The following is a 25,299-nucleotide window of genomic DNA, read 5'->3' as shown; positions in this document are numbered from 1 at the left end:
TCCCACAGAGCTTGGTGCCAGGGCTGTGGGCATCCCTTGACCTGGAATTTCTCCCCATTTCAGGTCGACTGTCCTGCAGCAGCAGTTTAACCGTGTAGGCAAGGCAGAGCTGGGCTCGGTGGCCCTGCCAGCCATCATGCGGACAGGTGCTGGAGGGCCAGAAAACTTCCAGGTGGGCACAATGCCGCAGCCTCAACTGCAAATCACCAGTGGCCAGATGCACCGAGGGCACATGCCTCCCCTGGTAAGTTCTCCCTGTGTCCACCGTAGGGCACAAACTCTGAAAGCTGCTTATCTGGCTCGTGTAGACCCACCCATTTGGGTCCATGGCCAGGCATCGGCTTGCTGTGAAGAGCAGGGGCTCTGTGCCGCCGGCCTCGTGTGCTTGCTGGCTTGGCTGAGCTGGTGTCCTCCCGTACCCGCTCTGCAAATGTGAGCTACACGCTGGTGTTTTCCCCTGGCTGGCGGCTGCAGCCTCTCCTTCAGTTTGAGCTGCCCCAAGCTGCTGTGCCTGGCCAGCCCCACCAGTGCTGTGGTTTGCAGCAGAGCCCCGTGGCTAGCTTCAGGGCCCCCCATGTCCTCTGCAGCTGGAGAAGTGCTTGGAAAAGGCCATGAGAGGGCTGTTTTCTTTGGCTCCGCTCAGCCTGCTGTGGGGCTAGCTGCAAAAGCCTTGTGGGGTCCCACTGCATCTGCTCCCCACTCCCTGAAAGCTGGTTAACTGTGAGACTCACTTGTACCCATGGTGGGATGGGGCATTTCCCAGTGGGAGGTGCAGAGGGGAGACCCCCTTTTTGCTAGATGCACCCCCCTTTATGGAGACACCTACCTAGAGCACTGGCATCAACAGCACGTTATACCATGTTGCAGGGGGGCATATGAGCCAAACGTTTAAGCCTAGATTTCAAGCCTCTGGTGTACCTCAGTCTGTCTCTGTGTTGCAGACTTCAGCCCAGCAAGCCCTTACTGGGACCATCAACTCCAGCATGCAGGCTGTGCACGCAGCCCAGGCCACGCTGGACGACTTCGAGACCTTGCCGCCCCTCGGGCAGGATGCTGTGAGTGCTGGGTGAAGGCAGGGTGCTGGGGGGGGACCTTGCAGGAGGTTGTTGGCTGGGCTGGGTGAGGCTGGCCACATTCCCAGGGAAGGATTCAGCAGCTCCTGGGAATATCTGCTGCCTGCAAAGAGGTGGGGTTGTATCCCACTCTGGGGGCAGGAGTGGAGGGGATACTTGGTCACGTTGCTTGGTCAGGATGGGCTGGGGAGTTCTGGGTGGTCACAGCTCTTCCTGGACAAGTGCACTCTTCACTGGGTGAAAAACTGGCTGGATGGCCAAGCCCAGAGGGTTGTGGTGAATGGGGTGAAATCCAGTTAGCGGTGGGTCACAAGTGGTGTTCCCCAGGGCTTGGTGTTGGGCCCTGTTCTGTTTAATATCTTCATCAATGATCTGGACGAGGGGATTGAGTGCACCCTCAGTAAGTTCACAGATGACACCAAGTTGGGAGGGAGGGTCGATCTGCTCGAGGGTAGGAAGGCTCTACAGAGGGATCTGGACAGGCTGGATCGATGGGCCGAGGCCAATTGTATGAGGTTCAACAAGGTCAAGTGCCGGGTCCTGCACTTGGGTCACAACAACCCCATGCAGCGCTACAGGCTTGGGGAAGAGTGGCTGGAAAGCTGCTCGGCAGAGAAAGACCTGGGGGTGCTGGTCGACAGCCGGCTGAATATGAGCCGGCAGTGTGCCCAGGTGGCCAAGAAGGCCAACGGCATCCTGGCCCGTATCAGAAATAGTGTGGCCAGCAGGAGCAGGGAGGTGGTTGTTCCCCTGTACTCGGCACTGGTGAGGCCGCACCTCGAGTCCTGTGTTCAGTTTTGGGCCCCTCACTACGGGAAAGCCGTGGAGGTGCTGGAGCGTGTCCAGAGAAGGGCAACCAAGCTGGTGAGGGGCCTGGAGCACAAGTCTTGTGAGGAGCGGCTGAGGGAACTGAGGTTGTTTAGCCTGGAGAAAAGGAGGCTGAGGGGAGACCTTATCACTCTCTATAACTGCCTGAAAGGGGGTTGTAGTGAGGTGGGTGCTGGTCTCTTCTGTCAGGTGGCTGGAGATAGGACAAGAGGAAATGGCCTCAAGTTGAGGCAAGGGAGATTTAGGTTAGATGTTAGGAAAAATTTCTTTACTGAGAGGGTTGTTAAACATTGGAATGGGCTACCCAGGGAAGTGGTTGAGTCACCATCCCTGGAGATATTCAAAAAGCAAGTAGATGGGGTACTTCAGGACATGGTTTAGTGGGCATGGTTAATGGTTGGACTCAATGATCTTGAAGGTCTTTTCCAACCTAAATGATTCTATGATTCTATGATTCCTTCCCTCTTCTGTGTCTCCTCTTCCCTGCATCTCTCTGTGTGAGCATGGGTGCAGCTACCCACCACCTCCACCACTATCTCCTGACGCTGTTCTCCCCATTTCAGGCATCCAAAGCTTGGCGCAAAAACAAGATGGACGAGTCAAAGCATGAGATCCACTCCCAAGTGGATGCTATCACTGCTGGCACAGCCTCGGTGGTCAACCTCACTGCAGGTATGTGGAGGGTCGGAGAAGAGGCATGCCCCATCTCTGGAGAAGGCTTGGTCTTTCTTGTCTGGCTGAAGGTCACGGCTCCTGCCCTTCATCAGAGACTGGAGGAGCCAGCCTGCCCCAGCTAGAGCTAAATCAGCCCCAACTGCTGCTAATATGCCTGTAGAGCTGGCCATGCCCCCACAGCTCGCCCTGCCTTTAGACCCCTGCCTGTGCCCAGCCCAGTCCTTCCTTCCAGTCCTTGGCTGACCAGCCACCCTCTGGACCAGGAGCGTGTTGTCCAGTCCCTGCCATAGCTCCAGGCACAGCCGTGGCACAGTGCAGCTTTCTTTCCCCAGGCTCCCCTGCCCAAACTCAGCTAATGTGACAACGTTTCAGGCTTAGGAGCCAAAGGGTCTCTCCCTCCCGTCCCAGGAAGGACAACCACATCGGTGACAGGCACAGGGATGCTCTTCAAGCATCACTTGAAGTGCATCCCATCTTGACTCATCTCCTCCCTGTGCAGGGGATCCAGCGGACACAGACTACACTGCCGTGGGCTGCGCCGTCACCACCATCTCTTCCAACCTGACGGAGATGTCCAAGGGTGTGAAGCTGCTGGCTGCGCTGATGGAAGATGAGGGAGGGAATGGGCGGCAGCTTCTGCAGGCAGCCAAGAACCTGGCGAGCGCTGTCTCGGACCTGCTGAAAACAGCACAACCTGCCAGCGCTGAGGTGGGGGGCAGGAGGGGGCTGTGGGTCCAAGAGGAGGGTGGAAGCCAAGGGGAACCACTGTGTTTTAGGGCTTGCTCACGAGCCCAGTGTTGATTTTCCCTCGTTCCTTGCAGCCTCGCCAGAATCTCCTGCAGGCTGCTGGCCTCGTGGGCCAGACCAGTGGGGAGCTGCTGCAGCAGATCGGGGAGAGTGACACCGACCCCCGGTTCCAGGTGAGTGTACCCGGTGGCAACCAGGGATGCATACTCCCTAAAACCATCAGCCTTTGCACAGGACCTGACAGGAGGGCTGCAGGCCAAAGCTTGGCCAGTGCCTGGCGGTGACTTTGCTGAGGGAGGGGAGAGGCCATTGCCTATCTCTATGCCTAGAGCTGCTGTGATATAATGCCTCTTGTCTTGTGGATTCCCATGTAGATCCCAGAAAGCCGGCGTGCTTGGATCCTGCCTGCCTCTGACCCACAGACGGTAAAAGGGGGCTGTAGGCATGGCCTGGTGGTCCCTGCCCTTTCCACCATGGGGGGTGTTCCTCTCAGGACTATCATCTGAACTCTTTGGAGAAGGGCGCTTGTCAAAAATCTGCTTTTCTGGTGGTTGGCTATCAGAAGTTTATGCACTCGGGTTGCCACTTGAGTGAGCACTGCCTTGGGAGTCCGTCCTTGCAGGCACCTTGGCTCCTGCCTGTGGGAGCTGCCAGTCTGCCCCTATCAGAGACCCAGAGTGGCTGGAGCCTTGTGGGGTGGTTTGTTTGGGCTGAGCTGATTTCCAGCTGCCTTGCTTTCCCACCATGGCTCCTTCCAGGATAAGGGAGGTAGCACGCTGTGCTGGGGAGGAGGATCCAGCCGTACTACAGACGAAAACAAAAAAAGAAGGAAGGGGTTTCTGTTCATGGTGGCTGCACAGCCTCAACACAAGCAGAAAAAGCCTGGACAGATAGCCAAGGGGAGCAGAAAAGCTAGCACCAGGGCAGGAAGCCATGCTCGACCAGGTGGCAGTGCCAGGACAGGGCACCTGCAAGGGGCGGATTTAGGATCTGCAAGACAATTTGCACACATGCAGCGGGATGCTCTGCCTCAGACCTGCCAGACCCGAGTGTATCTACTTCCCTCCTTGGGCTCATACACAGCAGTCTGAGGACTCTGGAGCTGGGTGCATGCACTCTCTGGTCTCTCCTCCTGTCTGGAAAGGTGGTGGATTGCAGTGGAAGTAGTTTTGGCTTGCAGGAGGCAAGGGGACGCTGTGAGACTTCTGGCTTGGTGGCTGGAGGCTTAGCTGTCATGGGGTGTGGGGCTGATCTCTGTGAGCACGCACACGGCAGGAGGACTGTAGGCACAGGAGGCAGAGAGTGCTGCCCTGTGTGCCAAGATCTTTGCCCCAAGCATTTGCTGTCTAGCAGGGGCGCTGCCAGTTTTCACTGGCAGCGTGCCACGGGAGCTAATCCTGAAGGCTGCGGTGTGCTGTCATGTCTGACGCCCTGCGGGAAAGCAGTTTGCTGTGTGCTGATTGCTGCCGGTTGCGTGCTGGCAGGGCAGCCCCATGCCTTCCCTGCTGCCCCTGGGGGAGAGGAGGCTGGTTGCTGTGTCATACCTCTCTTTTAGCCCCGGGAATGACAACAGAGATGTAGGGCATTACTAACGAGCTGGAAAATAACTGGCATGCCTGCAGTACAGGTGACCACCGTGGGCAGCACCTCCCGCTCCCCTCTTGCTGGTGGGGTGAGCCTGTGTGCAGGCAGCTGCCGCTGGTGTGACTGTGCTGCAGCTGGCTTGTGCCTGCCATTTGGCCAGAGGGTTTTGTCATTTTTTTGTCGTTTGGCAGTGCCAGTGGTGCCTTGCAGCAGGTTGTCTCTGTGGTACAATCGGGGACTCGGTGTGGATTGTTGCCTGGGGAGTGGGCAGTGAGCAGGTCGTGGATGTTGGGGTGATGCTGAGCATTGCCCAGGCTGCTCTGGGCAGAGTTCGTGGCAGTGCCGCGGTGCAGGCTGCGGCTCAAGACCAGATTACAGCCTCGCCGCCGGCTTTAGCATACAGTAGCGATGGGGTCAAGGTGTTGCCAGCCACTCCAGGTGTTCAGTGCTGCCGGTGCTGGGACAGAGTGGATGAAAGGCCCCCCGAGAGCTCGCATTTCCCCGCTGAATATTTCACGAGAGCCCTGCGGGCGGCTGCCGGTGCTCCCACTGCTGTGGCTCCCACGCTGACCCTCTCCGTCCCCCCGCAGGACATGCTCATGCAACTGGCGAAGGCGGTGGCCAGCACCGCTGCCGCGTTGGTGCTCAAAGCCAAGAACGTGGCTCAGAAAACAGAGGATGCGGCGCTGCAGACACAAGTGATCGCTGCTGCCACCCAGTGTGCCCTCTCCACCTCGCAGCTGGTGGCCTGCACTAAGGTAAGCAGCAACGTTAACCCTTGCCTCGGTGGGGCTGCAAGCATCACCTGGCTGGTGGCAGCTCCACGGTGGGGTTGTACGTGTGCCAGGACCACACGTCCTCAGACGGGACATGAGGCGTCTCGTGCCAGAAGTGTGGGCTGCCTTGGGCTGGGGTCCCTGCCGCTGTGCCCAAGCACCGAGTATCCTCTTTGGAGGAGCAGAAGCTGGGGGCAGCTGTCCCTGCACAGCTCCTACAAGGAGCCCAGCATGCTCGCTGCCCAGCCTTTCTCCTCCCCTCCAGGTAGTGGCTCCCACAATCAGCTCCCCAGTCTGCCAGGAGCAGCTGATCGAAGCTGGCAAGTTGGTGGCCAAGTCGGCAGAGGGCTGTGTGGAGGCCTCCAAAGCAGCGACCAACGATGACCAGCTTCTCAAGCAGGTGGGGGTGGCAGCCACAGCCGTCACCCAGGCCCTGAACGACCTGCTGCAGCACATCAAGCAGCACGCCTTGGGTGGGCAGCCCATTGGGCGCTACGACCAGGCCACCGACACCATCCTAAACGTCACTGAGAACATATTCAGCTCTATGGGCGACGCTGGTGAGAGCAGCTGATGGCACCCAGGGTCGCGCACGGTGAATGGGGAGGTATTGGGGAACCCATGGGACTTGCTAACAGGCCACCCTTCCTTTCTGTCCCAGGGGAAATGGTGCGGCAGGCTCGTATTCTGGCCCAGGCCACCTCCGACCTCGTCAATGCCATCAAAGCAGATGCGGAGGGAGAGACGGACCTGGAGAACTCACGCAAGCTGCTGAGCGCAGCCAAGATTCTGGCCGATGCCACCGCCAAGATGGTGGAGGCTGCAAAGGTCAGTGGTGTGTGGGAGGATGGACGCTGGCTTTGGCCCCCAGCCCCATCCAATGCCGTTGGCTTGATGCTGCGGAGGGGGCGAGCACCCTTGGGTGCAGAAGGGGTTCTCAGAGGAAGGTCCTGTGCTGAGTTGGGGACCTGTGCAATGGAGTGGGGCTTCTGCTGGTGCTGTAGGTGGCAGCAGAGGAGCTGCTAGCTCTTCTGCTGCTGAGCACACCGGGAGAGGCTTTGGGCATCTCCCCTGCACCTCAGGCAGCCAGGCCAAAGCATAGCTGCTGCTGCTTCAGGACTACAAAGGTCCCTGTGGCCCCTGCGAGGTGTGATAGGTTTACTCTTTCTCCAGGGAGCCGCAGCCCACCCGGACAGTGAGGAGCAGCAGCAGCGGCTGCGTGAGGCAGCAGAGGGGCTCCGCATGGCGACCAACGCTGCAGCCCAGAATGCCATCAAGAAGAAGCTCGTGCACAAGCTGGAGGTGAGATGCTGGGCAAGGCGGCCGCAGAGGGCAAGCAGGCACGGTCACTGAACAAGACAGGGCTGGGAGCCCCCACATCCCTACACTTTCCAGAGGGATAAAGTCCTTTTCATGTACAGTGTCTGCATCCCGCAGAGACCCTCCCACTGCTCCCTTCCCTTCCCTTGTGCACACGGTGTCGCTTTGGGATGCCGGACACCAAGGGTGCTGGAGAAGCTCCGGTGTCCCAGGCAGAGGCGTGAGAGGAGAAGTTTTGGGGGAGGTCATGGTGGGGGGCTCAGGGCAGGCTGCCCTGCTGCCGGTGCTAACCCATGCCTCCTCCCGCCAGCATGCAGCCAAGCAAGCCGCCGCCTCTGCCACCCAGACCATCGCTGCGGCGCAGCATGCTGCCTCCTCCAACAAGAACCCTGCTGCGCAGCAGCAGCTTGTGCAGAGCTGCAAGGTAAGGGTCCAGGCCTGATCCTGGCGTCTCCTGCGCCGCCTCTCCCCATCCCATCTCCCATCAGCCGCCCCAGGGTTCCATGCTTGGCTGTAGCGGGCAGGCAGGACATTGAGGTCCTCATGCAGCTCCCCCGGGAGCCGATCTTTCCGTCACTGGTCCTGGATTAGATTCATCTCCTCCCGGCCAAGCCTCTCCAGTGATCCTCCTCTCTGGCAGGTGGTGGCAGAGCAGATCCCGATGCTGGTGCAGGGCGTGCGAGGAAGCCAGTCCCAGCCGGACAGCCCCAGCGCCCAGCTGGCTCTCATTGCTGCCAGCCAGAACTTCCTGCAGGTACCCACGCTGCCCAGAGCCTCCTACACTAGCTCTGGCATTACAGCTTTCCTACCGTGCCTGGCTCTCCTAAGATGCTGGGAAACCTGCTGCACATAGGCAGCGGAGAGATGCTGCCTGTTTGTCCCCTTCTCACTGCTTTTCCTTTTGGCCCGGCAGCCTGGTGGGAAGATGGTAGCTGCAGCCAAGGCCACTGTCCCTACTATCACGGACCAAGCCTCTGCGATGCAGCTCAGCCAGTGTGCCAAGAACTTGGCCGCAGCTCTGGCTGAGCTCCGCACAGCTGCCCAGAAGGTGAGAGGCTGGGTCCCATCCTGCAGCCGGACCCTGGCTGTGCGGAGCAGGGGGGAGCAGTGGGCACGGCCCGGTGGCAGGTCATGGTCTCTGCCGCAGCAGGGTGGGCTCAGTGGTCGCCCCGCTCACCTTCCCTTCTCCGCCATCTCAGGCTCAGGAGGCGTGTGGACCCCTGGAGATAGACTCCGCGCTGGGTCTGGTGCAGAGCCTGGAGAGGGACTTGCAGGAAGCCAAGGCAGCTGCCCGTGATGGCAAGCTCAAGCCTCTGCCGGGAGAGACGGTGAGGACGTGGGGAAGGGCAGCACAGGGTGATGCAGGGTGGGCGCCGGGGCAGGGGGAGCCGCCAGAAGGTGCAGACCACCAGCACGTCCCCACTCATCCCCCTGCAGATGGAGAAGTGTGCCCAGGACCTGGGGAACAGCACGAAAGCCGTCAGCTCCGCCATCGCTCACCTCCTGGGAGAGGTGGCCCAGGGCAATGAGAACTACACAGGTACTGGCCTCCACGCGGTGGCTGGGAGAGGGGAGAGGGCTGCGTCGGCAGTCACTGACCTCTCTGTCCCCCCCCAGGGATCGCTGCCCGAGAAGTGGCCCAGGCCCTGCGGTCACTCAGCCAGGCTGCCCGTGGCGTGGCGGCCAGCACCCCCGACCCGCAGGCGCAGAGCGCCATGCTGGAGTGTGCCAGCGACGTCATGGATAAAGCCAACAACCTCATCGAGGAGGCGCGGAAAGCAGTGGCCAAGCCCGGTGACCCAGAGAGCCAGCAGCGCCTGGCCCAGGTGGGGAGGATGGGTACCTCAGTGTGCACCCCCAACCTGCAGGAAAGGCATGAGGCTGGCCAGGGGATGGTGACCGCTCTTTGCTTCTCTGCAGGTGGCCAAGGCAGTGTCACAGGCCCTGAGCCGCTGCGTTAACTGCCTGCCAGGGCAGCGAGACGTGGACGCTGCCATCCGCATGGTGGGAGACGCCAGCAAGAGGCTGCTCGCGGATTCGGTGAGCTGAGCTGGGGCGGGAGGGGAAAGGAGGACCCTTGTAGGGATGCAGGCCGGTCTGTCTGCACTGGGTTCTTCTCTAGTGTGTCCCCAAGCAGGTGCCAGATCTTCATTCTCCATCTCCATCCTCTTCGCCGCCTCTCCTAACCCCTCTCCCTGCCTTCAGTTCCTTCCCAGCACCAAGAGCTTCCAGGAGGTGCAGAGCCAGCTGAACAGGGTGGCTGTGGGGCTCAACCAGTCTGCCAACGAGCTGGTGCAGGCGTCACGTGGCACCCCTCAAGACCTGGCCACATTTTCCGGCAAATTTGGGCAGGACTTCAATGAGTTCCTGCAGGCGGGAGTGGAGATGGCCAGCCAGTCCCTGGTGAGAGCAAATACCTGTTGGGGGATCCCGGGTATGGTGAGAGGTTTGGGATGCCTGGGAAGGCAGCTGACTGCAGGCAGGGTGGCCAGGCAGCAGTGGTTAGGGTGGCTGTGGCCAACGCAGCTGATGAGATGGGGGTCTGGGGCTGTGCAAAACTGCAGCAGCAGAAGGGGAAAGCGTCTTGGGGTTAGTTCAGCGAGTGTTGCTGCCATATCTTTGCTGTTGGTGGATGAGTTGGATGAAGGGAGCTGTCTCAGCTTGAAAAACCACCAGAGAAGACCCAGGGTTGGTGTGGAGCTTGGAAACCTGTTGCAGGTAACTCTTCTTGGCTCCTTGCAGAATAAGGAAGACCAGGTGCAGGTGGTGTCGAACCTGAAGAGTATCTCTATGTCCTCCAGTAAGCTGCTGCTGGCCGCAAAGGCGCTCTCTGCTGACCCCGCAGCCCCCAACCTCAAGAATCAGCTGGCGGCAGCGGCATGGTAGGAGGAACCACTCCCCGTGAGCTGTTTGCTGTAGCAGTGGGGCTGGGTGACGGAGCCGGCGTTGATCCGTGGGTGTCTCTCCATTGTTTCCAGCAGGGATATGACCAACAGCATTAACCAGCTGATCACCATGTGCACCCAGCAGGCGCCGGGCCAGAAGGAGTGTGACAATGCCCTGCAGGAGCTGGAGGTGAGAAGCCACAGCTTGACGAGGCAGCAGAGGGGTTCAGATGGCTTGGGGGGGAGCTGTGCCCTGCCGCGAGGGGCAAGAGGGAGCAAAGAGGAGGTGCAAGTGGGAGGGTGCATGGACCTTTCCCCTGGATGTGACAGCCATGTCCTTGCAGACAGTGAAGGAGCTGTTGGAGAACCCCACCCAGATCGTCAATGACATGTCCTACTTCAACTGCCTCGACAGTGTCATGGAGAACTCCAAGGTGAGCCCTGAGCTGGGGGTGGAGGTTTGGGGAAGGCTGGGGAGAGTTTGGGAAGGATGTGGGGACAAAGGGAAAGGTGGTTCCTCCCCTGTTGATGAAGCACAGTGAGGTCTGAGCCTGGGAGCACCGTGGGAGCAGAAGGTGGTCTCCATAATCAGTGCATGGTGTGTCCTGCAGGTGCTGGGCGAGTCCATGGCTGGCATCTCCCAGAACACCAAGAACAGCAAACTGCCTGAGTTCGGGGACTCCATCAGTGCCGCCTCCAAAGCTCTCTGTGGCCTGACGGAGGCAGCTGCCCAGGTGAGACATGCTGGGTTCCAGCTCTGAGCGCTACCCCTCGTGCGTAGTTGCCATACACACCCCTCCCCTGCCCCTCAAAGCCTGGACGCGTGGTATGGTGCTGCCAGTCTCCTCCGCAGCCCGTGCCTGCTCTGAGCCTTTCCCCTGCACGTGAGCTCTCACTGCCTCTCTCATGCTCCTAGGCTGCCTACCTCGTGGGGGTCTCAGACCCCAACAGCCAGGCTGGACAGCAGGGCTTGGTGGACCCCACTCAGTTTGCCAGAGCTAACCAAGCTATCCAGATGGCCTGCCAGAACCTGGTGGACCCTGCCTGCACCCAGTCCCAGGTGAGTATGAGTTGGGGCACCATTCCAGGTATTTTCCGGCATGAAAGGAGGTGCGAGGCTAGTTGAGAGCTGCGTCCCAAGACTTGGCCAAGATTATGGCTAGTGTCTCATCAGGCCCCATCAGCTGTACTGGGAACCAGCTGGCAGCTTTGGTGCAATGGTGACAGTCCAGACTGGGGGGCTTTATGGGCGTGCAGGACCTTGGCAGTCCTCCTTGGGTCCCGAGAGGGACCTCTGTGCTCACTGGTGCCCCATGTGGGGCTGACGCGAAGGGAGAACTGCGGGGATGGGGAGCCATGGTGGATCCTGCCTCACCCTGCTTTTCCCCGCAGGTGCTGTCGGCAGCCACCATCGTGGCGAAGCACACCTCGGCCCTGTGCAACACGTGCCGCCTGGCCTCCTCCCGCACCGCCAACCCTGTGGCCAAGCGCCAGTTCGTCCAGTCAGCCAAGGAGGTGGCCAACAGCACGGCCAACCTGGTGAAGACCATCAAGGTGCGGTCTCTCCCGGGGCACCGTGGTGGGGATGGGATTTGGGGCCTGGTGGGGGCTGGGTAACTGCTCTGGTCTCTCCACACCAGGCCCTGGATGGTGAATTCAACGAGGAGAACCGGGAGCGGTGCCGTGCCGCCACTGCCCCGCTCATAGAGGCCGTGGATAACCTGACGGCCTTTGCCTCCAACCCAGAGTTTGCCACCGTTCCTGCCCAGATCAGCCCAGAGGTGGGATGCCGCAGGGGCAGGGAGGGATGTGGCCTGGCTGTGACAGGGTGGGGAGGAGCTGTGCCTCCCTCTGAGCTTGGGATGGAGTCCCAGTGCTGGGCTGGTGCCTTGGGGGGGTGTGATGGGGAGGTGGCAGCAAGCCTTGGGCTTCGAGGGGCTGCTCCAGGGTGAGGGAGTAACTTCCCCTGCACAGTCCCTTGCCTCACTAGCCCATCCTCTCCCTGTGCAGGGTCGCAGAGCCATGGAGCCCATCGTCTCTTCAGCCAAGACCATGCTGGAGAGCTCTGCCGGCCTCATCCAGACTGCCCGCTCTCTGGCCGTCAACCCCAAGGACCCACCGCAGTGGTCGGTGCTGGCTGGCCACTCTCGCACTGTCTCGGACTCCATCAAGAAGCTGATCACAAACATGAGGTGAGGCAAGTCCTGCCCACTTGACTGTGGCGCTGTCCCTGCTGGCAGGTACCCCTGCTCTGAGCGAGCATCCCTGGGGACGTTTTGGCTCATCATCTCCTTGGCTGCTGCCAGCGGCGGGAGGCAAGGGATGGGACAGAAGATGCCATCCCTCTTGTACTGCACGAGAGCTGCACCTCCAGCTCTGGCATGGGTTGGTGGGAATGCATGCCAGAATGCGTGGGCTCTGTGACGCAGGGTTGTCCCAAAGCATGGGAAAGGGGTCCTGCCGCTCACTGGCACTAGCCGAGGCTGGGGGCGAAGGGGTGGTGTAGCACTGCCAGCGCTGGGCTCATCCATCTGTCACGCAGGGACAAAGCTCCAGGACAGCGGGAGTGTGACGAGGCCATCGAGGTCCTGAACAAATGCATGCGGGAGGTGGACCAGGCCTCCCTTGCTGCCATCAGCCAGCAGCTGGCTCCCCGAGAAGATATCTCCCAGGAGGTGGGTCGGGGATGTGCTGCTGCAAGCTTAACAGGGATGGGCATCCTTCGTGCTGGCTCCCAGCAGCCCGTGATGACCCCAGCCCTGCTGCAGCCTCACGCGATGCCCTCTCTTTGCAACAGGCTTTGCACAACCAGATGATCACGGCTGTCCAGGAGATCAGCAACCTGATTGAGCCCGTGGCCAGTGCGGCGCGGGCTGAGGCCTCGCAGCTGGGGCACAAGGTATGTGATGGGGATGGGGAGCTGCTGACGAGGCACTCAGTCCACGTGGAGGAGCTCACGGCGGGAGGAGAGGCACAAGCAGCCAGGGCTGGAAGCTGCTGGTGCTGATGCTGCTTTTCCCTAGGTGTCCCAGATGGCTCAGTACTTTGAGCCGCTCATTATGGCGGCTATCGGCGCTGCCTCCAAAACACCCAACCACCAGCAGCAGATGAACCTCCTGGACCAGACCAAAACGCTGGCCGAGTCTGCCTTGCAGATGCTGTACACAGCCAAGGAGGCTGGCGGGAACCCCAAGGTGAGCAGGAGGTGCACGTGTCAGTGGCGTGCTCCCCTTCACGTGTGGGTGACGGTGTGGTGCACGTGGGCTAAGCGTGCAGCATCGCTGTCGGGAGGGGAGCCGCTGCCTGCCTTCCCTCACTCTGGCTTGTTCTTGCAGCAAGCTGCCCACACCCAGGAGGCTCTGGAGGAGGCCGTGCAGATGATGAAGGAAGCAGTGGAGGACCTGACCACCACCCTGAACGAGGCAGCCAGTGCAGCAGGTGTCGTGGGGGGCATGGTGGACTCCATCACCCAGGCCATCAACCAGGTGAGTGGAGCGTGGAGTGGACCTGGCCAGGGCTGAGGATGGGGGAGAGGAAAACTCAGAGTCAAACCCTGCAAGGTCTCTGGGCTGGGGCTGGAGCCAGAGTCTCATGATGGTCTCTTGCAGCTGGACGAGGGGCCAGTGGGTGAGCCAGAGGGGACCTTTGTGGACTACCAGACCACGATGGTGAAGACAGCCAAGGCCATCGCAGTGACTGTGCAGGAAATGGTGGGTGCCAGCAAGCCTGTCACTGCAGAAAGTGTTGCCTGACACCCAGGCGAGGCAACTGCCCTCCTTGCCTGCCCATCGCGGCATGGGGCTACTCCAACTCCTGCTCTTCTTCCATCGGCAGGTCACCAAATCCACCACCAACCCGGATGAGCTGGGCATACTGGCCAACCAGCTCACCAATGACTACGGGCAGCTGGCGCAAGAGGCCAAACCAGCTGCTCTCACCGCCGAGAACGAGGAGGTGCGAGCGTGGGGAGAGTGCTGGAGTGTGCTGTGGGGCAGAGCGGGATCTGCTGGGGTGTGACACCAGAGGACAGGGACACTCGAACCTCCCGTTGGAGCTGGGGGCCAGCAGCATTCATACCACCCCCACAACATGTTGTGGAAATGTGTGGATCAAAGCCTTGTTTGCTTTTTGCCCCTCCTGAGTGGGAGGATTGGGAGAGAGGAGCTGGCTGGGGGTGGCTAGTGTTTCCCAGCGGGTATCACGGATGCGGGGCTTAGTTCCCTGCTGGCTCACGCACTCGTTTCTCTCCAGATTGGCTCCCACATCAAGCGCCGGGTGCAGGAGCTGGGTCATGGCTGCGCTGCCCTGGTCACCAAGGCTGGAGCCTTGCAGTGCAGCCCCAGCGATGCCTACACCAAGAAGGAGCTGATAGAGAGTGCGCGCAAGGTTTCTGAGAAGGTAAGTGGTCCAGAGAGAGGGGTGACGGTGTGGTGAGGTGAGAGGGATGCTGGTTTGAGCCACGTGCCCTTGGAGCTACCATGCTAGGTTCTCCCCTGGTCCTATTGGGCTCTGCTGGCTCTCTCAGCCACGCTCGCCCTGCCCAGCTGACAGGGTGGAGGATGGATCCCCCTCTTCAGATACCATAACAGCAGCTGGTGCTGTGACGGGTGAGCATGATGTTCAGGTGCTGCGTGCCGATGATGGCCTGCCAGGAGAGACTGATCTACACAGTGGTGGCAGCCCAGGGCTCTCCAAATCAGCTCTTGAAGTGGTGGGCATAGCGTTTGCTGTGTCTTCAGCCAAGCTTCCAGCTTGTGCTGGGTGATTGATCTCCCGCTCACCTTTTGCTGGCATGGGGGAAAGCGTCCTGTCCATCAATCTAAAGAGCACGCTTCTGAATAACAGATGAAAACATAGCTTAAAAACTCTAGTCAGTAAGGATAGAGCAGCAGTGCTTGTAAGCAAAATCACAAAAGCAAAAAAAACACTTGTTCACTGTGCCTGGCATGTGCCTGCATGCTCAGGACGTCCCGCAGGTCCTTCCTTTCCAAGATTGCCTTCCGTCAGACTTGTTCTCCTACAGTGCTTGCCCAAGTACAGAAATAGAATTTAGCAGCTAAAGAAAGAACAAGTTGTGATGTTCTGATGCCCACCATGCAAACCTTATTCATTTGGAAACTACCAGAGTCCAATTTCTTCTGGACCCCCAAACATGACAGGTACAAGGCAAAAATAAATAACTGGAAGCTAAGAAGGTGTGTCCAGACCACATGATTCCCAGTTCCTCTCCTTGGTATAGGGTGGCTCCGTCCTGGGAGGTTTTGGAGAAGGTGTGTGCCATGCGAGTTGCCTGAACTTGCTCTGCTCCCCAGTCACCCTACTCGTACCCCACAGGTGTCTCACGTGCTGGCAGCTCTTCAGGCTGGGAACCGTGGGACGCAAGCCTGCATCACAGCAGCCAGCGCTGTCTCCGGCATCATTGCTGACCTTGACACCACCATCATGTTTGCCACAGCAGGAACCCTCAACCGGGAGAACTCTGAGACCTTCGCTGACCACAGGTACCCGGGGCACCTTGTCCAGCCTCTGCTCAGCCAGAGATGGGGGGTCAGGTTCTGTCCCGTGGTCTCCTGTCTTTCTGAGCTGTGGACCAGCCCCAAGGAAAGCTGCAAGTTCAGGCTGACTCTGTTTCCCCTCCAGCTTGTATGTACGGAAGGCAGGGTCCACAGTTTCTCTACAACCCAAGGACCATGTGTGCTTGTAGAGGGCTGCGTGCTGACTCCCTTCTTCTCCCCAGGGAGGGCATCTTGAAGACAGCCAAGGCGCTGGTGGAGGACACCAAGGTGTTAGTGCAGAATGCCACGGCCAGCCAGGAGAAGCTGGCCCAGGCTGCCCAGTCGTCCGTGTCCACCATCACCCGCCTGGCAGAGGTGGTGAAGCTGGGTGCCGCCAGCCTGGGATCTGAAGACCCAGAGACTCAGGTGGGATGGGGTGTGTGGGGTGAATGGAGGCTGCTTATAGTTTGCTTGAAGGGCTTGAGGGTTGCAGGTGTCATGTGGTGCTCTGGGCTGGAACCTGTGTGTCGTGGAGAGGGTTGGCTGGGCTTTGGCTGGTAGTGGCTGAGCTGGATGCCGAATGTGCCCTGGGGTGCCCAAATTTCTCACTGCTGGGCCACACCGCCCCAGCCTGAGTGTGACCATAGCCAAGCCATTGCCCTGGTCTTGCTCTTCCCAGGTGGTCCTGATCAATGCTGTGAAGGATGTGGCCAAGGCACTTGGAGACCTGATTGGTGCCACCAAGGCAGCTGCTGGAAAAGCTGGGGATGACCCTGCTGTCTACCAGCTGAAGAACTCTGCCAAGGTCTGAGCTGGGCATGATGGGAAGGAGGGGATAAGGTGGGGGGGGCACTGGAGAAAGAGCAGGGGGGCTTTTCTGCCTGTCTGGCGGCAGGAGGACAACTGGGGGGCAGCCAGGGCAAGAAGCAAGGAAGGGGCCTGTAAAACGTGGGGCACAAGATGCAGAGGAGGCATTGGTGGGAGAACAAGATGAGGTGGTGTGAGTAGAGTATGGGGGGAGGGACAGGTGCCAGCAGCAGCCCAGAGCTTGCGTGGGGCTTCACCTGGTTCTCTTCTCCCTTTCACAGGTGATGGTGACAAACGTCACTTCCTTGCTGAAGACAGTGAAGGCTGTCGAGGACGAGGCCACAAAGGGGACGCGGGCGCTGGAGGCCACAATAGAGCACATACGCCAAGAGCTGGCAGTGAGTACAGCCACGGTGCTGCGGCTGCCATCCCCCCGCTAGCTGCCCCGTGCCTCACCGCTGCCTCTCGCCTCGCAGGTCTTCTCCTCCCCTGTCCCTCCTGCCAAGGTCTCTACCCCAGAGGACTTTATCCGTATGACAAAAGGCATCACGATGGCCACGGCCAAAGCGGTGGCTGCTGGCAACTCATGTCGGCAGGAGGATGTCATCGCCACGGCCAACCTGAGCCGCCGTGCCATCGCGGATATGCTGCGCGCCTGCAAGGTGGGTCGGGCAGGGGACGTGGGTCTAGAGCAGGTTTGCGGGTGGCTGTGGGTGCCGGCAGGGATGGTGCTGGATGTGAATCGCGGCTTCCCTGTCTCTGGGTTTCAGGAGGCTGCCTACCACCCGGAGGTGAGCGGGGATGTGCGGCAGCGGGCGCTGCGCTTCGGCAAGGAGTGTGCTGATGGCTACCTGGAGCTGCTGGAGCATGTGCTGGTGGTGAGTGTCCCCGCCCCGGTTCCCAGGGTGGGCAGAGGCTGCCCATGGATGCCAGGGTGTTCCCCGATCCCCAAGGTCCTCTGGACTCTGCACCTCCTCCCACTGAGGTCTTTGCATGGCCCCCTTCACTGCCTGTGCTGGCACAGCACGTGGCTGAGTCCCTGCCATGGAAGCAGATGTCAGAGAGATAAACAAGCTCTGAAGAAAAGTATTTGGCTAACAACAGACAGAGATTAACTGGCCATAAACAGATGGAGGCTGGAAATTCGACAACACAGGAGCAAAATCCTGAAGCAGCTTCCAGTAAAAGTGGTGGGAGTAAGAGACTTCAGGCAGTGTGAAAACAGACCTTGTTAAGCTCACGGCAGAATGGGAGATGGGCAGTGCCCACAACAGCAGAGGTGATGACTGCAAGCACCAGCTGCTCACTTTTGATCCGGTCTTCCTCTGTCTGATTCCTTCCGAGGACTTCAGCTGACTGCTTTAATTAGCTGTCCTACAAGATAAGTGTAGTTTACAAGAAGCAAATTAAGACCACAGAGGACTGGAAAGGATCCAGTGAGGTCCTTCCAGCGGTTTGTGTTCTTGGCAAGATCACAGAGATCTAGGACGCTGGAGGGATGTGCAGACCCAGCCCACAGAGCTGCGAGAGCCCTGGAGGCAGGGTCAGGACAAAGATTGAGGGCAAGTCAGCTCTGTGGCAAGGTTTCACTAAGCTGGTTAGAAGGGCTTGGTGAGAGTCTGCTGTTCAGGTTCAGCAGATACAAGGCAGTGGAGCTCAGACTGTGGTTTCCTGCAGGGAAAGCCCCTTTAGGCAGAGGGTAACCAGCACTGGCAGCACAAACAGGAGGTGGGCAGGAACCGATGGCTAGAAGTTGAAGCTAGGTGGAGGGCAAGTCAAAGCGTGGTTTTAACTGGAGGAAGTAACCACTGGGGTACAGTTCCAAGGGGAGCAGTGAGTTTTCTGTCCTCTGCATCTAGATCAAATGTCTGTCTGGAAGATGCTTTAGCCACAAGTAAGTCATGGCAGCCAAGGCTGGAGTGCCGAGGAGAAATTCTCTGGCTGACCTGTTGTTAACAGATGATTGGGCTAATGACAGTGTGGCAGTGCCCAAGGTCAGCCTGCTTGCAGGAACATGCTATTCCATTGTATTTTGGGTGTAACTGTCCAGCTGCCATGCGACGTCTCTTGAATATCATGCATTGGTACATCCCATGAAATGTTCACTGGACGTGCATCTTAGCAAGCTTATAGCTTCCAGGGTGCCTTCAGCTCCAGACAGAGACCATTTAGCAGTTTTAAACACGTCAGAGTAGATAGCAGACTTAATAATGTGGCCTTTAGTCGGGATGCACTTACGGGGGCAAAGCAGCCATTGCTGTGTGCCATCAGCTCAGGGACTGAGCTGCCACATGCAGCTCTGGTGACTTTGCTGGATGGCCCCACTCAAGTCCAGGATAAAGCTATGAAACCCACAGCCTCCACAGCACTCTGGTCTGTGAAGGCAGGAACAAAGCTTATGGGTCCCATTTATCAGAGGGCAGCAGGTTCCTGGAAAGCCACAAGCACGAAGGATGTAGGGGAATGGGAGGGGAAATGGCAGATGCAATGCTGCCTCACTCCGCAGCAGCAGCAAGTGCATTGCTGTAAGTTGTGTCTGCATGGGAACCAGTCCCTTGCATGGAGCATGAACAAGCCTTGTTAGGGTTTGAGAAAGAGGGTTATTTGACTTGGGGTGGAAAATGTGGCTCCCAACAGAGAAGTGGGAAAGCCTGCATATTTCACTGGGGAGGGGAAGGAATTTGAACCTTCATGAGGACTTTTTCGTAACAGTAGGTCTCTCCTTCAAAAAGCAGAGAGATCCAGTGGCTGAAAACTGCAGTGAAGCAATTCAGGGTGGGGAGAAATAAGGTGTAAAGGGAGGCGAGGAGGAGAGCGGCTTTATGCTGCTCTGGGTGTAAGTGGCTTCTCCAGCCGTGGGAGCCTCATCCAGGTGCCCTGGCTCCCCCGGCCCTGCAAAGATGAAGTATGAGCTAATGATAGCAGCACAGCTCCACACCCGGGACCTCTGACCCTTCGTTCCCACCTCTCCTCTTGGCTGCACTTCACCCCTCACAGGAGAGCACCCACCTTCCCCTGCCCTCCCTGGGCCCCCAGTCCCCAGCGCCCGCGTGTCCCGGCCGGGGCGTTCACTGCTTTCTTCTCTCTCTTCTCCCTCCCTCCCTGTAAGCCGGTGAGTAAGGCGACATTGGGCTGCCTGCTGGTGTCTAACCTCAGCATGAGCCTTGCTCACGGCGTGTCTGCGTGCCCAGCCCAGTGCTGGGGTGGCACTTGCGCGTGTCCACAGGGACCCAGGGTCCGTGTGAGTGTGTGTGTGTGTGTGTGTGTGTGTGTGTGTGTGTGTGTACTCACACCTGCTCTAGCTGATGGGCAGCTGCTGCCTGTACGGTGCGAGTCGGGCCAGCGGTGAGCTCTGCTTGTGCGTACAGACCTGGTGTGTGTGCACACGTGTGCTGTGGTATGTGCATGTGTCCCCCCGCCAACCCCAGTGAAGGACCCTCATGGTTCTGCCTGCCACCTTGTCCCAGTGGGGCCAGCCCTCCTGGGCTGGGATGTGGCTGCAGGGTCCCCCCCCTTTGCCCAGCTTGTGTTTGCAGACAAATCTCTAAAATGGGGACAGCGAGGGGGAAATGCTTCTGGAGCTTGAAATGCTGTTGCGGGGGAAGAAATCCTGGAGGGGGTAGCTGCTGAGTGCAGGAAGGCTTTCGCTGAGCATCTTGTGTCTGCAAGATGTCCCAGAAGCTGTGGATGCAGAAGGGCTAAGGGGAAGCTCAGCCCATCGTTGGGCAGGAGGAGACCAGCCAGGCTCACTCAGGAAAGCATCGCAGACAACGTCTGTTGTGTACACGTGTGTGGGGGAGCTAGGGGATCCCACCCTGCTTCCCTGGGAAGCGCACCTTAAACAGACCTGTGAGGTCCTCCTTTCCCAGGCGCTTACATCTGCTCCTTCCCCGCAGATCCTGCAGAAGCCAACTCACGAGCTGAAGCAGCAGCTGGCAGGCTACTCCAAGCGCGTGGCCAGCTCTGTCACCGAGCTCATCCAGGCAGCCGAGGCCATGAAAGGTGAGGAAAGGTCCTGCTCAAAGGGGCAGGACCGAGGGCTGGGATTAGGGTGGAGGGCTCAGCCGCTGATGGAGGAGGTAGGGCAAGTCAGAAATGAAACCGCACGCAAGTTTAACCTCCCTCGCTTCCCGTTTTTTCTAGGGACGGAGTGGGTTGACCCAGAAGACCCCACCGTCATCGCTGAGAATGAGCTGCTGGGGGCAGCAGCTGCCATTGAGGCTGCAGCCAAGAAGCTGGAGCAGCTGAAACCAAGAGCCAAGCCCAAGGTAGTGGTGCTGAGCCTTGGATGACCCCCCATGCTCAGCTTGGGGTGGTCTGGGGCTCTTCTGCCTGTGTTTCAGCCACGTGTGAAGCCCCATCCAACAACCGGTCCCTCTTCCTGTGCTCCTGCTGCCTCCCACATTCCCAGCTGGACCTTCCTCGGGCAGCCCGCGCCCTCCTGCACCCCACAGTCCTTAATTCAGCTTTACATGTGCCCCTTCAGCCCCCTGCAGCCATCATCCTGCTCTGCTCCATTTGTCCTAGCACCCTTGCCTGGGACTTAGACCCCACTTTTGCCCACAGCAAGCAGATGAGAGCCTGAACTTTGAGGAGCAGATCCTGGAAGCTGCCAAATCCATTGCTGCAGCCACGAGCGCCCTGGTGAAGGCAGCCTCAGCAGCCCAGCGAGAATTAGTGGCCCAAGGAAAGGTAAGGCTGGAAGAGAGAAAGAAATACAAAAATATAGGGCTGTGGTGGGTTCTCCCTTCTCCCAGGGCTGCTTGTAGCCCTCGTGCCCTGTGGCAAGGGGTGTGCAGGGTGGCGAGCCTCACTCCTCCTCTCCTTCCTTGCAGGTGGGCGCCATCCCCGCCAACGCAGTGGATGATGGACAGTGGTCCCAGGGACTTATTTCAGCTGTGAGTATCAAGGTCATGCTCAGGGTTTGGCGGGGGGGACCCTCCTTTTGGCTCCTGCTGCAAAGATGAGGATGCTCTGCCCTGGCGGTTCTCCTCGGTGGAAGAAGCAGCCATGCTTCTTACTCCCTCTCCCACCATCTGAGACGTGGCATGGAAGCTGGTTGTCACCACCCCATGCTCCACAACCTCCTTGGGGCCAGTCAGGGCATACCCTCCTCAGGGGAGGCTCCCATATTCCCCCTGACAGCCTCTCTCGCCGTAGGCACGCATGGTGGCTGCTGCCACCAACAACCTGTGCGAAGCCGCCAATGCAGCAGTGCAGGGCCACGCCAGCGAAGAGAAGCTCATCTCATCTGCCAAGCAGGTGGCTGCCTCCACGGCGCAGCTCCTGGTGGCCTGCAAGGTGAAGGCTGACCACGACTCGGAGGCCATGAAGCGGCTCCAGGTGAGTCCCAGGCTGCCCCTCCAGCCCCAGCTGCCTCCTCCCAGCTGCTCGAGGGGTGCATGGGAGTGGGACAAGGGCACGTGGGTGTTCTCCAGGGCTCACGCTCCCTGCCTGTGTGCCATCAGCAGGGACCTCATTGGAGCACAGGCTCCAGGTCGCTTGGACTTCACTGGTAGCTTTGTGCCAGGTGAGGGAGTGATGCTGGGCTGCTGAGCCAGGTGGATGATGAACTGGCACAGGAATACCTGAAAGGCTGTTGTGGTTTAACCCCAGCCAGCAACTAAGCACCACACAGCCGCTCACTCACTCCCCTCCCTGTGGGATGGGGGAGATAATGGAGAAAAAGTAAAACTCGTGGGTTGAGATAGAGACAGTTTAATAGGACAGAAAGGAAGTTAATAATAATAATAGTGATAGTGATAATGGTAATGACAATAATAAAATGATTAGAATATACAAAACAAGTGATGCACAGTGTAATTGCTTACCACTTGCTGACCAATGTCCAGTTAGTTCCCAAGCAGCAATCCACCCCCTCCAGCCAACTCCTCCCAGTTTATATACTGAATATAATGTCACATGGTATGGAATATTCCCTTGGCCAGTTTGGGCCAATTGTCCTGGCTGTGTCCCCTCCCATCTTCTTGTGCCCCCCCAGCCTTCTTGCTGGCTGGGCATGAGAAGCTGAAAAAGTCCTTGACTTAGTATAAACACTACTTAGCAACAACTGAAAATGTCAGTGTGTTATCAGTGTTGCTCTCGTTCTATACTAAATCCAAGACATAGCACTATACCAGCTACTAGGAAGAAAATTAACTCTATCCCAGCCAAAACCAGGACAAATGTGTGTACTGTGTCACTGGCATTCAAGAGGATAGTGTTTGGGGGGCATTTTTTGTAGTACCCTTAATCCTCAGAGGCCATGGCATGCAAGAGGTTAATGCCCATGCGTTGGGGAGTTAACATGGGGTCCCAGCGCTGGTGCCTTGGGGCCAAGGGCTGAGGAGGATCCGAAGGGCTGCCCCCCAGTCCTTGCCCCACGGCTCAGACAGGAGCCAGAGCCCGGCTGTGAGCAGCAGTGCCTGAAATGGTCATGAGCGGGTGGCAAGGCAGCGAGCCATGTAAAGGAATCCCTGCCTGCAGCTCCCAGCCCGCCTGGCTGCCTGTCCTGCCTGCCAGACCAGCCTGGGGCAGGGGTTCCTTTGCCCCCGCAGCCCGGCAGCAGTTGTACCCTGGGGCTGTGACTTACGCTGCTGCTCCCCCTCTTCCCTGCTGCAGGCCGCCGGCAATGCGGTAAAGAGAGCGTCGGACAATCTGGTGAAGGCAGCGCAGAAGGCAGCTGCCTTCCAGGACCATGACGAAACGGTGGTGGTGAAGGAGAAGATGGTTGGGGGAATTGCACAGGTGAGCTGGGCTGCTCTGATGGGGCAGGGTTGGCTCTGGCGGCCACCACAACCTCTGTATGCCTGTCTGAGGAGCATGTCCTACCACCCACCAGCACGGGGCATGTCTCCAGAGAACCTCACAGAAATGCTGCGGGTGCCCCCATCCCACCCAGTGCCAATTAAACACTATGGCTTCACCATCGTCCTGCCACATGTAGCGGTGGGCACAGCCTGTGATGGTGCATGCTTCCAGGAGTGTAACGCCCTGACTTCTTGGTGCAGTGCCCACACCATCCCAGTGTCCATGACACGTGTGAAGGGCAAAACATTGGGTAAGGGGTGAGAGCTGCCTGGTACAGCGGTGCCACCGGTCCCAGCACTGCCTCCAGGCCACAGGCTTGCAGCTGAGGCCCTCTACAGGGTGCATGGCGCTGGGCTGCGGCAGCTGTGCTGCTCCCCGTTATCTCCAGAGGACCATGGTCCCACCGCAGGGACAACAGCCCTCGTGCCCTGGGGCCACACCAGCCCAGGGAGGCTGTGGCTTTCGTGGGTGGGAAGCAGCAGCCGGAGAGCCTGGCTCTGGGGTCGGCATTGCCGTGGCAGAGGCTCCGGCCATCCCTGTGACCCCCAGGGCTCTCTCCCGGCAGATCATCGCCGCCCAGGAGGAGATGCTGCGCAAGGAGCGGGAGCTGGAGGAGGCGCGGAAGAAGCTGGCTATGATCCGGCAGCAGCAGTACAAGTTCCTGCCCTCGGAGCTGCGGGACGAGGAGCAGAACTGAGCCCCGCGCCCTCCTGCCGCTCACCGCACAGACTGCTGCCCGCCCGCCCGCCCGCTCCTATTTAAGACAACCCGCCTCAAGCGAAGGGCTGCCTGGGCTAGACCAGAGCTCTGCCTGCACCCAGAGCACCGGGACTAACCCAGCCGCCGCTCCAAGCCGGCGCCGCACCAGCAACGCCGCTTCGCTGCCCAGCCCACCTTCCCACACGCACCCAGGGCACAGCCAGAGCGCCTGGAGGGACACAGCAGGGGTGGGAGCCGGGGCTGCACGGGTTCAGGGCTCATCCGCCAGCACTAGCGTGCGGGGCTGGAGAGCTCTTCATTATAGGGGATTTTTCCGTGTGCCTTCGTCGTTCCCACTTGTGCTCCTTTCTTCTCTCTCCTCCACACAGGAGGGGGAGAGGCTGGCAGCTTGCCCTCTCCTGTGCGATGGGTGCAGGGAGCAGCATGGTCCCTTGCCGAGCTCTCGCACAGAGCCGCCTTTCACCTCCAATGCCTTATTGCTGGCTGAATATTCCTTCTCCTCCTCTTCCTCTTCCTCCACAACTTCCCGGGAGGCACTGAGTGCCCCCCCATGAGCATCTTCTTCAGCCTGGGCCCCTCTGGGGAGCAGCAGGGCTGGAAGCCACAGTGCCTCTGCTCAGGATGCGGGGCGTGCGGTGGGTTCAATCCCAGAGCCGCTCTTTGCCTTCCCACAGGGCTTCTCCCTGCCCACGGCCCCAGCCAGTTCTGCCCTCCTCCTCCTTCCCAAGTGCCTGCATCGTGTTCCAAGATCTGCAGTATTTTTGTAACTTTTCCATTTCTCTAGTATTGAGCCTGCAGCTTTCAAAGTTCATTTATTCCCTGCCCCCAGCTCGTTCCCTGCCCACTAACACCCAGCTCTTGCTGTGGTCCCGCAGCCCAGCATCCCAGCCCTCCTCGGCTCCGGGACCCCCATCCCTCCCCCTTTGCACTTGCTGAGGCTTCTCTCACTATTTTGATACTTTAAGCATCCCATATTAAACATTGAAGGAAACCAGCTCCCCCTGAGGCTCCAGGGTGGGGCAGGGGATGCCGATGTCTCCTTGGAAAGACACGTTCATCAATAAAATCTGGTTTTCCTGCTTCCTTGCCACCTGGGTATCAATGGGACCCCCCCCAGGAGAAAGGGAGGACTGGTGGGCAGGGGGGCCATGGGCACCTGCCCTCCCGGCAGAGGCGGGGGAGGATAGCACGAGTGCTTATACAGCACGGAAAATATTTGAGGCACGTCCAGCCCAAGGCACCCGGCAGGCCAGACCCCCGCTGCCAGCCATGTGCCGGCCCTCGCAGGTGCTGCTGGGGGGGCCGTCAGCGCAGGAGGGGGCCCTGGGGATTTTGTTGCTGGGGGATTTGAGATTCGGGGGGGGGGGGTGAGCAGCTGGGCTCCTGGCCCCACTCCTGCTACCAGCCGAAAATATCCCTGGGTAGGGTGCTACAAGGGTGCAGGTGGAAGACCCCCCGGTCACTGGTGGCCCACCGGTGGGCAAGTGGTAGCCCTTGGTGCTGTGGGTCTGGGAATGTGGCCGGAGCCCTCCCGGCTGCTGGCGCTGAGCTCACGCCCCGAAATAGCCCCCCAGGGCCA

At 59.3% G+C, this 25,299-nt stretch overlaps 1 protein-coding gene across 4 annotated transcripts in view; it reads left to right on the top strand.

The window, feature by feature from the left end:
* Positions 1-24,799, top strand: part of TLN1 (talin 1) — a 37,328-nt gene extending 12,529 nt beyond the window's left edge. For all 4 annotated transcript variants that reach the window (XM_041120771.1, XM_041120773.1, XM_030004280.2 and 1 more), the window contains 45 exons: positions 64-244; positions 942-1,055; positions 2,465-2,573; positions 3,076-3,284; positions 3,398-3,496; positions 5,498-5,665; positions 5,949-6,243; positions 6,345-6,511; positions 6,857-6,985; positions 7,314-7,427; positions 7,644-7,757; positions 7,917-8,051; positions 8,203-8,331; positions 8,441-8,543; positions 8,621-8,829; positions 8,924-9,043; positions 9,209-9,406; positions 9,746-9,885; positions 9,985-10,078; positions 10,233-10,322; positions 10,500-10,622; positions 10,805-10,948; positions 11,281-11,442; positions 11,529-11,669; positions 11,899-12,080; positions 12,431-12,563; positions 12,686-12,787; positions 12,912-13,082; positions 13,224-13,373; positions 13,497-13,598; positions 13,723-13,842; positions 14,140-14,286; positions 15,223-15,389; positions 15,626-15,809; positions 16,063-16,188; positions 16,472-16,588; positions 16,667-16,852; positions 16,961-17,068; positions 20,087-20,192; positions 20,334-20,458; positions 20,757-20,882; positions 21,026-21,088; positions 21,351-21,533; positions 22,812-22,937; positions 23,566-24,799. In XM_041120771.1, the coding sequence (XP_040976705.1) occupies positions 64-244; positions 942-1,055; positions 2,465-2,573; positions 3,076-3,284; positions 3,398-3,496; positions 5,498-5,665; positions 5,949-6,243; positions 6,345-6,511; positions 6,857-6,985; positions 7,314-7,427; positions 7,644-7,757; positions 7,917-8,051; positions 8,203-8,331; positions 8,441-8,543; positions 8,621-8,829; positions 8,924-9,043; positions 9,209-9,406; positions 9,746-9,885; positions 9,985-10,078; positions 10,233-10,322; positions 10,500-10,622; positions 10,805-10,948; positions 11,281-11,442; positions 11,529-11,669; positions 11,899-12,080; positions 12,431-12,563; positions 12,686-12,787; positions 12,912-13,082; positions 13,224-13,373; positions 13,497-13,598; positions 13,723-13,842; positions 14,140-14,286; positions 15,223-15,389; positions 15,626-15,809; positions 16,063-16,188; positions 16,472-16,588; positions 16,667-16,852; positions 16,961-17,068; positions 20,087-20,192; positions 20,334-20,458; positions 20,757-20,882; positions 21,026-21,088; positions 21,351-21,533; positions 22,812-22,937; positions 23,566-23,697 (6,343 nt within the window). In that variant the 3' untranslated portion in view covers positions 23,698-24,799. The remainder of the gene's footprint in view (positions 1-63; positions 245-941; positions 1,056-2,464; positions 2,574-3,075; positions 3,285-3,397; positions 3,497-5,497; positions 5,666-5,948; positions 6,244-6,344; positions 6,512-6,856; positions 6,986-7,313; positions 7,428-7,643; positions 7,758-7,916; positions 8,052-8,202; positions 8,332-8,440; positions 8,544-8,620; positions 8,830-8,923; positions 9,044-9,208; positions 9,407-9,745; positions 9,886-9,984; positions 10,079-10,232; positions 10,323-10,499; positions 10,623-10,804; positions 10,949-11,280; positions 11,443-11,528; positions 11,670-11,898; positions 12,081-12,430; positions 12,564-12,685; positions 12,788-12,911; positions 13,083-13,223; positions 13,374-13,496; positions 13,599-13,722; positions 13,843-14,139; positions 14,287-15,222; positions 15,390-15,625; positions 15,810-16,062; positions 16,189-16,471; positions 16,589-16,666; positions 16,853-16,960; positions 17,069-20,086; positions 20,193-20,333; positions 20,459-20,756; positions 20,883-21,025; positions 21,089-21,350; positions 21,534-22,811; positions 22,938-23,565) is intronic.
* Positions 24,800-25,299: the final 500 nt, after the last annotated feature.

The sequence above is a fragment of the Aquila chrysaetos genome, chromosome Z (genome assembly GCF_900496995.4).
Source record: "Aquila chrysaetos chrysaetos chromosome Z, bAquChr1.4, whole genome shotgun sequence".
Lineage (NCBI taxonomy): Eukaryota > Metazoa > Chordata > Aves > Accipitriformes > Accipitridae > Aquila > Aquila chrysaetos.
Note: the sequence above shows the minus strand (reverse complement) of the source record. Positions and strands in the feature narration are given on the sequence as shown.